Genomic DNA, 17,143 nt, shown 5'->3' with positions numbered 1-17,143 from the left:
AGCCTCTGACCGTGGGTGTGAGTGCGGCCTCCTCTTCCAGAAGGCTCCCAGGTTAAAGGCAGCGCTGGGGTGAGATGGGAAGGAAGCAAAAGAGGAGAAGAGGCAAGACTTTCTTGGCTTTTTTCAGAGTCCTCATTCCTGTAAGTCGGGGCTCCCTTTGAGTCCCCATTCAGTAGCTGAACTTAACTGTTTTCTTCTTTTTTGATGGAACAATTGAGATAAGATAGCATTGTGTTTGACCATCCCCCTTTGAGGGCTCCAGTGTTTTGAGTTCAAATCCTGGTTTTCCTCTTGATTATTTGAGAGTCACTTTGGGCAAAATTGCAAACTTCTGCTGGCCATAGTGACCCACACCTGTGATCCAAGCACCCTGGGAGGCTGAGGCAGGAGGATCCCAAGTTGGGCAATTTAGTTACTGAGCAAGACCCTGTCTCAAAATTAAAATTTTTTTTTGGTACCAGGGATTGAACTCGGGACCTTGTGCTTGTGAGGCAGGCAGCAGAACCACTGAGCTAAATCCCCAGCCCTCAAAACAAAAATATTGAAACAGGGCTGCAGACATAGCTCAGTGTGAAGGCCTTGGGTTCAGTCTCCAGTACTGCAAAAACGAAACAAAACAAAACAAAAGCTTCAAATTTCTCCAAACCACAACGTCTCCATCTACAAAAGGAACTTCAAAGTGCCTGTTTTGTAAGGTTTGGTGGGAATTAAATGAGTTTAAAGATTAATTGAACTTATGGCTATGATTAGAGATTATAATAACACCATCTGTCATGCTTGTGAGCGCTTCACCATTTATAAACTACTTGTGCTTTTAAAAAAATTCTGTTTGATCTTCACCACAATTCTTTGAGGCCAGGGTGGCCAGGGCAGCTGGGCTCATGACCTCATTGCACTGATGAGACAACTGGAGCCCAGAGAGGGCAACAGTCTACTCAAGGTCACACAGCATGTGAGTGGCAGAGCCACGTTTAAATCTTAGATGAAGAATGAGTACCACCTTTCACAGGGCCTGGCCCTGAACACAGGGTTAGGAGGCTTTTGAGTGTTCTATTTCTCCTAGAAACGCATAAATAGAATATTGCTTCAAACTCTTATACCACCCGATTGTATCCTGAACCTGTACTACTGTAAGGGGAAGAAATGTCCCCATGTTCTATGGTGTCCGACTGACTTTTCTTTGCATTTGTTCTAAAGTGACCTCCGCAGCCCGCGCCCCATGAAGTCCCAAGTACCAGAAAGTCCATGCGTTCTGCATGCAGGCCACTGGGTGGCGCTCCTCCCCAAGTCATGAAAACACGGCCAGTGCCTGGGCTGCATTTCAGTGCATCAAATATCAGTTAAACACCTACTATGTGCAAGTCCTTATAGCTGCAGAGGGTTTTAGTTGTTCATTAGTGTGTGTTAAGATGTGTAAATCATAAATAACAGCAGTAATTACATTAGTACAAGGCTTTGTAGTTTAAAGACCAATTTTCATAATTACCTGGCTCCGTTTGCCCAGCAGTCCTGATGTGTAAGACAGGGTACTCTTTCCACCCCCTTTGAAGAGAAACTGAGGCACGGAGAGGCATCGGGACTTGCACAGTGCAGAGCGGACACTAGGCATTCAGTGAATCATAGCTGGTGACTGGCTCCTCCTGGCCTGTTCGTCCTTGAGGTCAGGGGCTGAAAATCATTGTCTTTCTGTCCCCACTCCTAGCCCAGCTCTGGGTCAAGGGCCTTGGCGACCTCTGCAGCAGGGAAAGGAGAGGCTGGGCTCTCTGCAGGTGCTCAGCTCCTGGAGGCTGCGGTGTGGAGCAGTGAAGCTGCAGCTCCAGTGGGGCCTGAAGAGCTCTGGGTGCTCTCTCGGGCTGAGAGGAGCAGCTGCTGGCTTGGAGCTGGTGGGGACACTGCAAAGAGAGGTCATGCCTTTGCCCACGCGCAGCATTTGCAGGGCATCAGTGACTCACCATAATTGGGTCCCTGAAGGCTGCCCATAGCTGAGAGGTCATGGATGATTCATTCATTCATTCATTCATTCACTCATTCAACAGACTTTTCCCTAAGTGCCTGCTTCATGCTGAGCACTAGGGGCTGAGATGCAAAGCCTAGCCTGGTCTCCCTGGAGGGCGAATAGCTAATGATACAGTTGGGAAGGAGTAGCTTGATCTGTACCAAGGGCCATGAGCAGAAGAGTGGCCTTCAAGGGTGAGATGAGCCACAGATAGGTCAGGGGCAAAGAAAGGTACCTGTAGGCAGAGGGGCAGTGGCCATGCCCAGGCTGGGGCTGTCCTAGGATGTCCACATCAAATATGAAGACCAGCAAGAGGTGCGGTGGGAAGACAGCAGGTCCAGAAACTTCCCTGGGGGCTGCAGATTGTGCTCCGAAGGTCAGGGGAACATCATGCTGGGAGCTGACAAACTCTGGGGTCCACAGTCAAATACCATGGTTCTTGCTGTCAGGGAGCTTGGGTTTCACGGAGGAGGGGAACCAGAAAACTCACTGGGGCAACTTGCCCCTTACTGCTTGTAGGGCACTGTGCTCTGTGCTTCCTGAATGCTGGTCATTGTCTTACGAGGCAGGTATGGCCATCATCCTGCTTTACAGATGGGTAAACTGAGACTTGGGGTGTGCAAGTAGTTGTCTAAGGTCACAAAACTAGCATTGGTGAAGTCGAGACTTGGTGTGTGTTTGTGTGTGTGTGTGTGTGTGTGTGTGTGTGTGTGTGTTGGAATTGAACCCAAGGCCTTTGCACTGAGCTCCATCCTCAGCCCTTCTTGATTTTTTATTTTGAGACAGGGTCTCTTTAATTTGTTGAGTTGCCTAGACTGGACTTGAACTTTCAATCCTCCTGTCTCAGCCTCCTGAGTAGCTGGGATTACATGCATGTGCCACCACATCTGGTTTGTCTTTTTTGTATTTTAACAGCCCCCTTTGCGGAAGCAGGTTCATTCACTTTGTATAGATTTTCATGCGCGTGGTACAAGATTCAAAAGGTTCTGAGGCACCCAGCGAGGATGCCTCCCTGACAGGACTGCTCCGAGCCCCTGTCCCAGAGGTGACCATTCTTATCATTTCTTGCCTTCTTCTAGCAATGTATATTTTTTTTCCAGAGATAGCCACGAAGGGTGAGAGGAGACAGCACGTATTGGTCACAGCATGAGTTTTGGGGTCAGCCAGCAGACACCTCCATCCTGAATTTTTGGTGAGTATGAAGTGTTACCACTAAATTAGAGTTTGAGCAGTTTGGTGGGTGCACCGGGCTGTGGATGCCCAGCGGTCCCTGTGCAATGGTGGGGCCAGACCTGGGGGCTGATGGAGGAGACAAGGAGGCCGGGCCAGTGGGGACTGGAGAGGGGCCAAGGAGCAAGGACAAGGTAGACAAGAGAGGCCTGTGAGTGTGGGGGGGCCGTCGGGATGCTGGGGCTCCTGCCGACTCCTGAAGCAGTTCCTTCGGGCAGGGCTGGAGGGGCGGCAGCTCAGGGGCTCAGAGTGCTGGGCCAGGGTCTCGGGCCAGTCCTTCTCCTCCCGGCTGTGGTGCAGGTCAGGGCACGCGGACAACCGGTGCTCTGTCCTACACTGTGCAGGGACAGCCAGGGAGCTGGGGTCTGGGCTGGGTGCGGATCCCTCCCCGGGGTCCCCAGGGCTGCATGTGACCCATGGCCATGTGTATAGTGCTCTCCCAGGCAGGGCAGGTCCCCATATGATGTCACATGCAATTTACGATACCTGTGCTAAAATGTCATAGATACATTATTTTGCTTGCTTCTTGCCTCCTCTGTTTGAAGCCAGTTTGCAGATGGCTCCGTGCAGTTGGACCCCGAGCCTTGGGGCTGGCCTTGGAGCTGCTGATCGCTTTCGAGGTCCCTAGGAGAACAAGAGGCTTTTGTGGGCTCCTCCCACCTTTTCCTTGTCCCTGGCCTGAACCAGCCGAGTCTCCAAGGACTCCTGGGTTCCTTCCATCAGAAACGATATTCGGAGCCCATTCTGATGAGGGAGGACTTGCGCCCAATCTGTTCGGCTCCTTGGTTCTGGTGACCTTAGGCAGGTCCCTCTGGCTCCCCTGGGCGGGGGACAGTGAGAGCCAGCTAAGTCCTCTCAGGTCTTATCTGAGGTCAAGAGGGACATATGGAAACTTTGAAACTGTGTGTCCTTGGGCAGGAAGGGGGCAGTGGAAGCTGGTGGGCCTGGGTTCAAGCCCCGGCTGAGGCACTGTGTGGAGTGTGACTCTCAGTGTGTTACTCAACCTCTCTGAGTCTCACCCCCTCATCTGGGAGATGGGGGTGACAACACCCGAAGGACTGGATTGCTGCATGGTTTGAGAGCCGGAAAGAGCAGTGGCTAGGGAAGAGGAAGCAACTGGGGAGCAGAAGCCCAAGGGCAAATAAGAGGCAGGATTAACTCCTGCCAGGGGAGAGGACAGTAATCCCCAGCGCTGTCCAGGGAAGGCTTCGGCGCTTGGGGAGGCTGAGGAAGGAGAGACGGGCGGCACAGGGATGTTTCGATGCCTCGGCCAGGAGGTGGATTCTTTCACCCCTGAGTCCTGCAGAGGGCTGTGCTTGCCTGGCCTGGCCTGGGGCAGGGGATGACAAGGTGCCAGCTGCCACCCCGCCCCAGGCGATGCACTGATCTCTGAGGCCCCAGCTTCCCGCAGTCGGCTGAGGATTTTCAGTGTGTGCCTGTTGGTATTGATCCACCAGGCCGGCACTGGCTGGGAGCGGCAGGAGGAGGACACCGCAGTGTTATTAGTGCAGAGGACACGCTGTAATCTGTCAGTGTCACTCTGGTCGCAGCTGGCCGGGCAGACATCCTGCTGTTAACTCCTCCTTGCCCAGCCACCCGCTGAGCGCGCGTGTCCCTCACCCCACAAACAGTGCACCCACCTTTCCCTAGGTGGGGAAACATGTTGATCCTTTTCCCTTGTTTCCAGGTCACACCGATTTCTTCAGTGTTTCCAAACATCTTGGACATTTCTACCTCTGGGCCTTCACTTACCAGAATTCCTGACGCGGTATGGTCACCAAATCCTCTCCCATGCATCCGTCCTATCATCCAACATCCATTCATTTGTCCTTTTATCTAACCAACAATCCATTCATCTTACATGGTCATCCATCCATCCATTTTTTTTCTGGTACTGGAGATTGAACCCAGGGGCTTTGTGCTGAGCTACATCTGAAACCCCTTTTATGTTTTTGTTTTGAGAAAGGATCTCACTAAGATGCTAAGTTGCCCAGGTCGGGCTTGAATTTATGATCCTCCTGTCTCAGCCTCCTAGAGTGCTGAGATTACGGGCATGTGCCACCAATCCTGGCTCCATCCATCTTTTTTTTTTTTAAATCTATGAATCTATCCAGTTATCCATTTGTCCATCTATCCATGCATCCATCCTGCAAATTCAGCTCAGCACAGTTCATTTCAACTCAACTCAGTTCAGTCCAATTGAATTCAACTTATTGAGATTGCTGGGCTTTGGCATGTGCCAAGCAAGTGACAAGTGAGCAATGACTGCCATTGAGGAGCCCCTGGGATGAATCCTCCTTGTCCTTCATGACCACTTTGAGCCTCACCTCTGTTCGCACCTTGCTGGTCACTTCAGGAGAAGCTGCTGTCTCTACAGGCTACCCTGGGGAGAGTCCAGCCTGGCTGTCATGGCTTCCACACCGTGGAGCTCAGACAAGCAGAGAGAAGGAGGTGGGGAGGAGGGGAGGAAGGGTGAGCCAAGGGGCGGGGTCTGGCCTCTAGGGGTGGAGCTTTCCTTCAGCTCTACCTTCTCCACCGAGTGGAGGAAAATTAGGGGGTGAAGGTAGAGACCTTGCAAGGAGACCACTGTTGGAGATGTGTGCTCTAGAACCAGTGAATTGCCAGCCTAGTGCCCCAGATCCACCGAATCCTTGCTGTGTGACCTGGCACACAGCTTAACCTCTCTGATCCTCAATGTCCTCATTTTTGGGGTTTTTTTTGGAAACAGGGTCTCACTATGTAGCCCAGGCTGGCCTTGAACTCACAGCCATTCTCCTGCCTCAGCTTCCTGAGCACTGGGATTACAGGTGTGCATCACCATGCCTGGCTCTGGGGCACTGTTTAGTCCTGTAGTTTTGACCTTGGGTTGTTTTAATTTTCATTCTGTGTGTAATTTCTTTCTTCCCCAGAGAGTGTGAGATCAAGAAGAATATTTTCTTCTCCAGAGCCCTGGAAGTGTTGACATTGACAAGGAAAGCTATGGAGCTGATGATGCTTCCCTTTTGGCCTTGCTTGCCAGGAAACTTGTACTTTTTGTCTTATTGCTTGCTTCCCTTTTCCATGGTTTGGGTTTTCTGCCTTTAACGGCCTTTTAATTTATGTGAGCTGTTCCACTCATGGGAGGAGTGGGATACGGAAAGGTTGAACTGAATAGGAAAGGAAAGATCGAAAACTGCAAGGAAATACCTTACATAAAACTCCGAACTTAAGGAAAGGGCTGTCCCTGTCTCCTATCTGTTCCTTCCACAGAGCTCTGGCTCTGGCTCTGGCTTAGGAATTTTGCATGGGCAGCTCAGTGGTGATTTCCTCTCTCACATCTGGGTCAGTGGCACTTTTGCACTTAGAATGTAACCCGAAGGCCTGCCCAGCTTTCCCACCTCAGCTTGTCCCTTGTCCCTTTGCTCACCAGGGTAACCACTTGGGTCATCTTTTAGATCTACTCCTAAGCCAATGTCTCTCCTGCCTCAGGAAAAGAGGCTTTTTGAACGCTGTTCCTTTTGCCTGGGACTCCCTGATCCCACCTCCTGTTTTTGCCTGGATTCTTTTCCTTACCTTTAGATTTCAGCTGAAAGCCCATAGCTCAAAGTACCTCGTGTTCCCCGTCTGCTTTATCTTTGGGGCAGTGGTGAGTGGTTTTTGGAGATGGCTCCCACTATGTCCCCACCCCTTCCATCCACGTTGCTGCTCCCATCCATCCAAAGGTAGCCTCTGGTCCCCCTGGAAGTGGTCTGGGCCTTAGGACTGGCTCCGACCAAAGCGATGTGCCGAGGCTCCCAAGGGTGGACCTTCAGCTGCTTGGCAGTTTCTCGGGTCCCACGAGGTACACGGGGAAAGGCCCCTGTCACGTGGAGGGACCCAGGTGGAGGAAAGGAAGTGCCCAGGTCAGCAGTCCCAGCATTGCCTCCCACCCGTGCCTGGGCAGCCAGGTTGTTCTAGCCCTGCTGAGCCCCGGATGCCACAGCCCCAGCCACTATCACATGGGGCAGAAGAGCCCCAGCATTGTGGGAGATACCTCAATGGTGGTTGTTTTAATCTGTTAGGTTTCACATAACCCAAAGGGAGGTCCACCTTGCTACTTTTGAAATCATCACCTACAGTTATGTAATGATTTGGTTCTTCCCTTGCTAATTTCCCATTTTCCCTCTAGGACATGAGCTGCAGGGACAAGGACTGTGTTTGTCCTGCTCACCACTACTGCCAACATTGAGCACAGCAAATGACTTGTCGCAAGAGCTGAATGAATGAATGAGTCGCATCAGTGGGATCCTGCAGTGTCTCCTAGAGCCACTGTGAGCCTCTGTGGCTGGAATCCAGGCTGGGACAGAGCCAGGGGACAAGGTGGGCATGGCCCAAGCCTCAGCCCTCTGGGGCTTTCACAGTCAGAACTGTGCAGGGAGCCTGGGGACCTCTGTTCCTGCCAGGCCTCCCAGCTCTGCCAGGGAGAATCGCCCCCTCCCCCTTTCTTTGGTGCTGGGGATCAAACAAGGACCTTGTGAATGGCCAGCAAGTTCTCTACCCACCCAGCCACCTTCCCTTTCCTTCCCCCTCCCTCTACCTCAGTGGGGCACCTGGGAAGTCTGTTTGTGTGTGCATGTGTACCGATGATGGGGACAGGACAGAGTCATGGGGCCAGCTCTGTCCCATTCTGAGCACGGTTTGGACATATGGCCACGGTGGTCGCTGAGTGCCCAGTCAGAAAGGAAGTGCTGCCCACCTGTGAGCCTGTGTTCCGGTAACCATGTCCCATGTCCCTGATTCATCTGTATCATCCGGTGTTATTGGAAGTTGTTCCTCCTCCCCTCTTACAGACGAGGTTAGCTGATGCTTAGATTACTTGTCCCAAATCCTACTGCCTCTAAGTGGTAGAGGCAGGATTTGAACCGTGGCAGTGTGGCTCCAGAAGCCACCATCTTAACCATTCTGCTTCTCTGAGCCTCACTCTGCATCTCTGGAAAGGAGCTAATAATACCTGCTTAACACAGCTGTGATAATATACAATCCACTTGCCAGGCATAGGGAAGGTTCCCAATAAATCTCAGTGTTTAGTGGCAAGATAGATAAACGGGCCTCACTAGGGAGGGTTTTCAAGGCTGTACTGTGAGGGCCCGGGAGCCATTGAAAGTTTTTGAGCAAGAGAGTGACATGAAGAGATTGTGGCTGAGTTCAGATCCTGCCCTTTCCCTTTGCTGCTCCCCCTACCTGATGCTGGTGGCTGAGCTCCACTCACCCCTGCCTTATCTCCCTGTGGGCTTTTGAGGTCTGAGCTATTTGAGAAGTGTGACAGGTCATCCTTGACCTCCTGAATGAAGGGGACAGGAAGGGATGCTGCTCCCCTTCCCGGTGGCCTCTAGGTCTCTCCAGTCTCATCTCAAGGGGCAGCCTCAGAGCCCTATTTGTGCCCTGTTTCCATCTCCACTTTGAACACTAGCAATTGTGAGAGGCACCTGGCTTCCTCTCACCATCGACTCCTTATCCCATTCTGGCTATCTGACCCTGTGCTCTGTTCCTTAGTCCTGTTGGGTGTTTATGGTCGGCGCGCACGCGCACTCTCATGCACACCCTCGGCCCGTGGCATGTGTGCTGTGCACATGAGCATCCGTGATGTACTGTTACCTGTGCTTGTCTATGTGCATCGATGGCTTCTGGCTGCACACGGATGAGGGGTGCAGAGGACCCGTGTGGTGGCCTCCACCTCCCTCGCCACTGTCCCCTCTCTGTGCTTCCTTCTGTCCTCATCAGCGTCTCTGCTCACCCATGCCTTGGTCCCTTGAAGCACAGCCCAGGTCCTTGCTGTCCTGAGCCCTGGGTGATGGGGGTGTGGCCTGTAAATGTTGACCCGAGCGACTGAATGGACGTGGCTGTGTGAGCGGCGCTAATTCCAGAAGTGTGTGTGTGTGTATACACACATGTGCGCAACAGGGCTATGTGCATGGACATGCAAATGTACACACGTGCTGTAGGTATAGATGTGTCCCTGGGGGCCGTGGTGAGCCTCTTTGTCCCTGTGGATTTAGGCACCAGAATGCTGGCAAATGTTTACCAATGGCTCTTCATTAGAGAAACACCCCCCATTTGCAGCTCTTGCCAGTTTCTGTGGTGTGAACACTCCCAGTGTGGCCACTGCCAGATGCCCACGTGATGCCCCTCAACTTGGAGTTGGGAAGACCCTGAGGGGTCTCACCTGGGATTGTGTCTGTATGGGACAGTGAGCATGGGGAGAGTGGGCAGGACCAAGTTCCCAACAGAGGAATCTGCACAGGGGCGGCCCCAGCTGCTGTTTTGCAGAGCCCTGCCTGCTTGTGCTACGGGAGCAGGCGATGGCTGGCCGCCAGCCAGCTTTCTCCGAGGTGGCTTGCAAGCTGATGCTCCTCGTTAAGCAGGTCTAGCAGCTCCCTGGGACAGCCATAGCCACCAGCCCTCAGCCTTCCCCTGCCCTGAGAGTGTGCAGGGGAGATGGTGGCAGGACTTGGGGGAGGGGGCGAAAGCAGAAAGGCTTCCAATTTCATCAGAAGCAGCTGGGCTGGGAGGCGGGATCAAGAGGCTGGGAGCCCCCAGTTGGCCTGAAGCCAATGGGCTGTGCAGGTCTGGACAAACCACTTGCCCTCTCTGGTGTCCAATTGTGACTTTCCATGAAGAGCTTCACTGTCCCTTATTTGACTCTCTGGGAGCCAGCAGCCTGAGCTCTGAGTGTTGACATCTATGTTCAAAAGCTAGATAGCCCGGGCTGCAATTAGACAGTGACAGGGGCCCCGCGGTGGCCATGATAGGGGTACATCACAGGCCCAGGGACAGTTTCACCCCGAGCCCCATACCCAGACCTGGACCTTTCTTTGGTGCCTGCTGTCTAGGCTTCTGCCCAAGGTTCCCCCAGCCACCACCTTTTGCTCCTGAGGGTGACTGGCCCGAGGGTGGAGCAGGGATGGCTGTTCTGGGAGCTCATATGTGCCAGCTGGCGCCTGCACCACCTCTGTGGAGATGCCCACATGTGCCAAACAGAGCTGGGCATGGCTGGCGGGGGCCGAGAAGCTAGGGTTGAGGTGCCAAGATGGGCTTGTCCGCTGTGGTCACCATCGGGGCAGAATTCAAAGGAGGTCGAGCTTTCTAAATCTAAGCCTAGCATTTTCAGCTGGAACAAAGACAGATAGGACAAAGGACGGAACTAGTTTGGTTTGTTCGGAGCTGTATATTTAGACTTAAAATCTAAGAGGCTCCCCCAGTTTTTTGGCCCTGGTCCTGAAGATATTGGGGGAGCCTGGAGAGATAATCCAGATCTGTGGGGTGCTTGGCACTGTGGCCCCCAGTGATGGGCTGAATGGAGCAGAGGGTTCCGAACAGCGCTCAGTGCTTGGGCGGCCTTTTCCAGGCCTCCTTCCTCTTAGTATGTGTGTGGCACAGGTCTCCTGCTGGGCTGGCTCCTTCCTGGAGTCCCTAGGGAAGTTGTCTTGTGGCTTAGCTCCCTCCCTCCAATCTCCAGCAGTGTCTTTCTCCCCAAAGATCCCCCCAGTCCAAGAGCTCACGAGGGCCTCCCTGGACCTCAAGGGGACAAGGCCATGGCCCTGCCACTTTCCTGCAGCCCCAGCTGGGTGACCGTTGGTGCCCTGGATGCCTCCAATAGGTCGCTCTCTTGGCTTGTCAAACAGTACTAAAACAACCAGACCGGTGAAGCCCAGCCTGTAATTAGTGAGTCCTCCATGCCTTTTTGGTAGGTGAAGGTAGAGGTCAGGAGGGCCAGGTACAGCTTCTTTCTCTTTTCAGAGCACCAGGCCCTCAGGGCCTCACTGTACACAAGCTTTCTCAGCTTTTTTTTCTCCTTTTTGTTTGTAGTGGCATCTGCTGGGAGTTTCTACCTGACCTTCTGGGTCAAGGACAATACACCCAGAGGTGGCAGGAGGGTGTCACAGGGATGCATTAGGGGGCAGAGGAAGATGCATTTTATGATTTTGTTTGTTCCTTGTCTCTATTTGATTTCAAAATACCTGCTTTCCTCCATCTTTTTTGGCATGACAGATTTTTCGGGTTTTTTGAGACAGGGTCTCACTATGTAGTTCAGGCTGGCCTTCAACTGACTGTGTAGCCCAAGCTGACTGTGAACTTGCAGTGATCCTCCTGCCTCAGTCTCCTGAGCATTGGGATTACAGTCATGCACTACCACATGCCATGACAAATTTTTAAAGTTAAAGTAAACTAAGTTAAATGCATTCAATGTATTTGCTGACCTGGCAGTTTGACTGAACATGGCTAGACATTGGTGGCTTAGTTCTTTATTTTTCAATTTGAACCCCAAACCCAAGGCCTTCGCACTGAGCTACATCCCTAACTCATTTTTGTATTTTTTATTTTGAGACAGGGTTTTGTTAAATTGCCCAAGCTGGGCTCGAACTTGTGACCCTCCTGCCTGAGCCTCCCAGTTGTGGTTTAGTTCTTTAACTGCCTTCGTGGGTCCTTTCTCCAGCGTCAAGGGCCATGTCCTCCAGTTCGCTTTCCATCTTTGTCTTTCCCATCTGTTCAGGTTGAGACAGGCCCAGGGTCCCCTTCGAGACCCTTCCCCTTCTTCTGCCACTCCGTGGCCCTCTCCGGGCAATACCTCTCTGCAGAGAGCCCCAGCGTCTTACCTTCCAGGCTGCACACTTTCCTTGGGAAAATGGAAACCCTAGTTTGTGGTTGGGATGTTGAGTGGGACTGGTTTAGTCTAAAAGAGAAACTTCAAGGACATCATGCGAAGATCTGAGGGGCCATCATACTGGAAAGGGGAGGGATTTGCACAGAGTGAAGGAAAGGGTGGGTTTGAGTAGACTTTGCCATTTGCTGCTGCCTAGCATTGGCCAGTGCTTCCTTGGAATGGGCTGAGTTCCCTGTCCCTGTTGGCATGCAAGTGCCAGTAAAAGCTATTTAAGAGGGAGCCTGTAACCTGAGGAGTGGGGCCACCCTACTGCATGGCATCTAAGCCTCCTGTCTCCCAACTCTGAAAATATGTGGCCTTAGGATTGCTTTAAATGAGATGCAAGGAGTTGGAAAAGCAATTAAAGAAATTCACCAACGTGAGGACCAAGCTATAAAAAAAATCTTTATTTCATGTACCAGGATTTTTTTGTTTTGTATTTTTGTTTTGTTTTCTGCTTTTTAAATTTTTTTTCTGTTAACAGTCTGAAAAAAAAAAAAAAGGACCCACCAAGAAAAGAAAATGGAGGTTGGTTTCTTGAACTGGTTGGAGCTGGACACAAACAATCATCCACCCTTTGGGGCAGTGCCCTGGTGGGGACCGTCCCAGCTCCTTCCCTCCCAGCCCCCTAGCCCTTTCCGTGCCATGCCAGTGTCACCCATGCCCCCATGGCATTCTTCAAGTGGCCCCAGGCCCCAGGCCTCCCAGCCTGGAAAGAAGCCAGGCCCAAATGCCAGAACTCTGAGAACCAGGGCTGGTTTTCCCAGTGGGGCAGCAAATGCTCAGGACCACTGCTCAGGCTTCTCCCTTCTTGCTAGGCCTCAACCTGGTTTGGGATCTGGGGATGCTGTAGGCGCAGCTGGTGGGTGGGGGGTAGATGGTCATCTCTGCCCAGTATGAGAGATACTCGGTAGCCACCACAGCTTGACCAGCCGTGCCCCTGGGCCCTGGGCCCTGGGCCCTGTGGCATCCCCAGCACATTGGGGCCTGAGCTGTGGGGTTCTAGCTGCTGCTGCTGCTGCTGCTTCTGGGAGACAACTTTCCTCTTCCAGACAAAAGACAGAAGGGCAACAGGGAATGCACGTGCTCAAGCAGCCTTGCTAGTTGCCCCCAGAGCCCCTGAGAGCTCCACTTAGGAAAGCTCAGGGCCGGCTAGGGTGGACAGTGGCAAACCTAGGGAGACAGGTCTCTTCGGGTGACATGGGCCTCATTGGCTGGGACTGGATCACACGCAGACTGGTGGGAAATTTCTAGCTTGGAATTTTGTTCAGTCTGAACTGGCCCTTGTCACTCTGGAGAAGAAAGGGGAGAAATCCAGGGTGGCCTTCACTTAGTCTAACTTTGGGGAACAGATGCCCCCCCAGGATATGCACAGCTAAAACTCTCAGCGAGAGAGAGAGAGAGAGAGAGAGAGAGAGAGAGAGAGAGAGAGAGAGAGAGGGAGGGAGGGAGGGAGGGAGGGAGGGAGGGAGGGAGGGAGGGAGGGAGGGAGAGAGGGGCAGAACCCTTCCTTGAAACCCTTGGAGGATCTTTTCGTCTGACCTCACCCAAGACAGTAGGAGACCCTGGGGACCAATCTCTTCTCTCAAGGAAGCCTCCTTCCCTCCCTCTCTCTGATGGGGCCATGGTATTAAAGAAAGGGGACACAAAATGAAGAGCGGCTTTGCGAACCTATGTGTCTTTCCCCTCTGTGTCTGAATGGCAGGATACGTTAGCTCACGTGTGTGTCTTTTTGCTTTAATGTTGGATGTGGGGACAGGGGCTGGGGAGCACAGTGAGGAGCCATATGGGAGGTGTGTACGTGTGCGTGCATGTGTGTGTGTGTGTGTGTGTGTGTGTGTGTGTGTGTGAGAGAGAGAGAGAGAGGGAGGGAGAGAGAGGCCAACTGATGGTTTGGGAACGTTCTCAATGTCACTGGAGCTCGGTGTCAGCTGATTTGGTCATCCCTGGCATCTTGCTCTGGGCAGGTGGCAGATCCTAAAAGTCACAGATACACAGAGCAAGATCGGGCTTTCTAAGCATGTCTGGGTTGGTCTGTACATGTACATGGGGGGACATGGAGGCCGGAGGAGCCACACAGTGAGGAAGTGCTGAATCCAGGGCTGGACTCTGCCCCAGCGCCCTGGCCATGCACATGAGCATGGTCTGCATGTGTGTGTGCGTGTGCGTGCTTGCGTGCGTGCATGCGTGTGTGTGTGTGTGTGTGTGTGTGTGTGTGTGTGTGTGTGTGTGTGTGTGTGTGTAGTGAGGGCCACAGGGGGACATAAAGGCCAGGGTGGTGTTGTGGTGTTGTCAACAATGGCTTTGGAGGGCGTAAGTCAGTTTCTCGGCTGTAGACCGAGAGTACCCCCATGAGCGGTTGCACTGCTGGGCTGTGTGGCTACGTGTGCAGCTGTGGTGTGGGTGGGCATGTGGTCTCTTTCTCTCCCACATTGGCAGCACCTTCCAAGTAGAAGGAAGCGATCTTTCCAGCAGGCTCCCTGCAGCTGGCTGTGGCCTTACTCTTTTCCCTCTGGCTTTAAGCCCAGCTTGCATCTCTCCATCTGTTTTGTTTTTTTAATGGATTTGTATAATTGTTTTCTGTTTTGTCTTTAGAAGTTCCCTGCTAAATTTTAAGTCCCCCACCCACCCTATTGTTTTGTTTTTCACAGTTTAAAGCTGGAAAAGAATTAAAAGAAAAATACTATCTGATTTTCTTGCAAGTAAATCCACTTATTATATATTTACATTTATTTATAGTCTGTGGTTTTTTTATTTAAAAAAAAAAATCACCACTTGTTTTTCCTTTTTCTTTTGTAAAAAGAAACCTTTTTGCAATGTCATTGTTGGACCCTGGGCCCTGAGAGGGCGTCAGTGAGTCCAAGGACCCCTAAGGGGGTCAAAGAGCCCCTTTCCCAGGGGGTAGGGGGCCCATGAGTCTGAGGGTCTGGCATCACCCCAGGGTCATCACGTGGCCCTGAGGTGAGGGGTGAGGAGGGAGAGCTGCTTTATCTCCCCCCAGGGAGGGGTGGGCATCTCCCGACCCCAAGGACAGGAGCTTGGGGATGGTGATCCCAAAAGGCTCACCCTGAGAATTCCGGGGTGTCCGGCATCTCTGTAAGCCCACGGCAGCCATCCCTTCTCCTTCCCTTTCCTCAAGGCCTAGGAAGTCATCACAGTGGGTTAGGACCATTAAGGACTGGGAACCAGGGGCTGGGAGAGCCCCAGGTGCATCCCCCCCCCCCTCCCCGAGGCACCTAGCGTACAGGAGGGACCGGGAACTCAGGCCACCCAGGGGCCTACAGTTGCCCCGTCAGTGCTGGGGGCAGCTGGCTCCTGGGGCCCCTCCCAGGGCTTCCAGGGGCCTGGACTCCACCACAGGCCCTGAGTCTCCGCCCCCCACTCTCCCAGGGAGGCGGGGCCCACCGGGGTTCAAGGGAACAGAGAGAATACTGTTAATACTGTTAATTTTGAAACTCTCCCCATTAAACAAACAAATAAAAAATGGTAACACAAAACCCTAATAAATACAAAGGTCATCCCTCTTCCTTTCCATTCTTTTTCTTTTTTTCCTTTTTTTTGTTTTAATATTATCTTGGTTCCCTTTTATGGTTTTCATTTAAATTGGTTTTTATTAAATGTTAAAATAATGGTACATGGGAAATCATGCATTTTCTTTTAGATTTATTTTCTATTGTTAATTTTTTAATCCCTCTTGCTTTGTTTTAAAGTTTGTCTTCCTTCGTTTATATTTTCCCCCATTCCCTGTTGTTTTACGTCTTTGTTCCTCTTATATTTTGTTCTTTTTTTAAAATTTACTTGTTATGTTTTTCTCTTTTTTTGTTTTTTGTGTTTTGTGTGTGTGTGTGTGTGTGTGTGTTTTGCTTTGGGAAGGTCTCCCTGTGGGTGGCCCTGTCCCTGCCCGTGGGCCACGCCTCCTCCTGGGCCCCGGGTCCCTCCCGCTGGCCCGGGCCACCCACCAGCCACCGGCCACCGGGCGGTCTTCATACGGGCGTGGTCCGGCGGTTGGCTGTGTTGGAGTGGAGAGAGTCCTTGTTCTCCTTCTGGATACAATTGTGGACCTGGAGGAAGCTGTTGTCCCTGTCGGAGTTGTAGGTGGCGGTGGGTGTGGTGGCGGCCTTCAAGGGGTCCCTGCTGAGCGTGTACATGGAGATCTCGGTGGACGGCAGGGTGTTGAAGCCCTTGATGCCCACAGGCGAGGCGTCCCTAGAGTGAGAGGGCTCGGTGGAGCGAGAGCTGGAGCGGCTGCGGCGCTGGTAGCGGTAGCGGTAGCTGGGGATGCGGGTGATGGCCGAGGCCTGGAGGTAGTCCGTGGCGCGGGCCGTGGCCCGCAGCTGTTTGTGCCGGTCGATAAACATGTGCACGGCCAGCACCCCGACCATCTCGGCGATGATGAAGGACAGGGCCCCGAAGTAGAAGGACCAGCCGTAGGAGTAACTATTCTTTTTGGAGTCGCTCTTAGAGGGGTCTCCGGCATTGGCAGATATGTACACGATGATGCCAATGATGTTACTCAGACCTGCAGTAGGGACAGCAGAGAAGTTGGTTCTCCTGGGGATGGTGCTACTCGGCAGCATGAAAGGGTGGGGATCGCTGGATGGACTGGATGGACAGAGGCCCCTGGATAGGGGACGCCTGGGAAGCTCTGACTTACTATGTTATCAGACCACACGGAGAGAGCCATGGAGGCTGGGCTAATGGAGACAGACATGGGAAGAGGGGAGGGGAGAGAGAGGCCTTCTATGGCCCACCAAGTACTAGGAATAATAAAGTAGCAGACACTGTTGACTAAGCATTTACTATCTGCCTTCTTGCCTAAGTGCTTTATAAGTAGTTTACAGGTGAGGATGCAGAAGCACAGAGAGGTTAAGCAAGTTGCTCAAGCAGCACAGAGATCCGGAGCTGGTGCAGCAGGGCTTACGGCTGAGGTTCAGAGCCACTGACAAGTTAATCTTAGTTGCAGTTTCCTCATCTGTAAGCTGGGGTGATGACAGCCTTGTGGAGAGGGCTAGGTGAGTGGGTACCAGTGCCTACTCTTGCTGACTCAGGTGCCCCTGAGATGCCATCCAGTCCTACTCAACGGCCCATGCTACAGGCCCTGCTCCTTTTGTGGCATCCGAGGGAAGTGTGACTTTCCATGAAACTGGGCTCAGCCACCTGGCAGAGGGGCCGCCTGCTGCCATCCAGCTGGGACAGTGAGGGGAGGGAGCCCTGTGGTTCCCGGCCTGGAGCTGGCATCTTGCAAGGGTGGGGCCTTT

At 52.6% G+C, this 17,143-nt stretch overlaps 1 protein-coding gene and 1 long non-coding RNA gene across 5 annotated transcripts in view; one reads left to right on the top strand and one right to left on the bottom strand.

Annotated features, from left to right (window-relative positions):
• The window catches only part of LOC101701105 (uncharacterized), a 39,671-nt gene that overhangs the window by 11,528 nt on the left and 11,000 nt on the right, over positions 1-17,143 (top strand). For 2 of the 4 annotated variants that reach the window (XR_015452311.1, XR_002395307.2), the window contains 3 exons: positions 3,097-3,188; positions 4,914-4,994; positions 6,136-7,564. This is a non-coding gene — a long non-coding RNA (uncharacterized LOC101701105). The remainder of the gene's footprint in view (positions 1-3,096; positions 3,189-4,913; positions 4,995-6,135; positions 7,565-17,143) is intronic. The other 2 variants (XR_015452310.1, XR_002395306.2) reach the window with 2 other exon arrangements.
• Cacng2 (calcium voltage-gated channel auxiliary subunit gamma 2) overlaps positions 11,548-17,143 on the bottom strand; it is a 112,380-nt gene continuing 106,784 nt past the window's right edge. The window contains exon 4 of the mRNA XM_004845684.4: positions 11,548-16,404. Within this exon, the coding sequence (XP_004845741.1) occupies positions 15,869-16,404 (536 nt within the window). The 3' untranslated portion in view covers positions 11,548-15,868. The remainder of the gene's footprint in view (positions 16,405-17,143) is intronic.

This window comes from Heterocephalus glaber, unplaced genomic scaffold (genome assembly GCF_053883595.1).
Source record: "Heterocephalus glaber isolate CG9 unplaced genomic scaffold, H.glaber_assembly_v1.0 deba00001444, whole genome shotgun sequence".
Taxonomy (NCBI): Eukaryota; Metazoa; Chordata; class Mammalia; order Rodentia; family Bathyergidae; genus Heterocephalus; species Heterocephalus glaber.
Note: the sequence above shows the minus strand (reverse complement) of the source record. Positions and strands in the feature narration are given on the sequence as shown.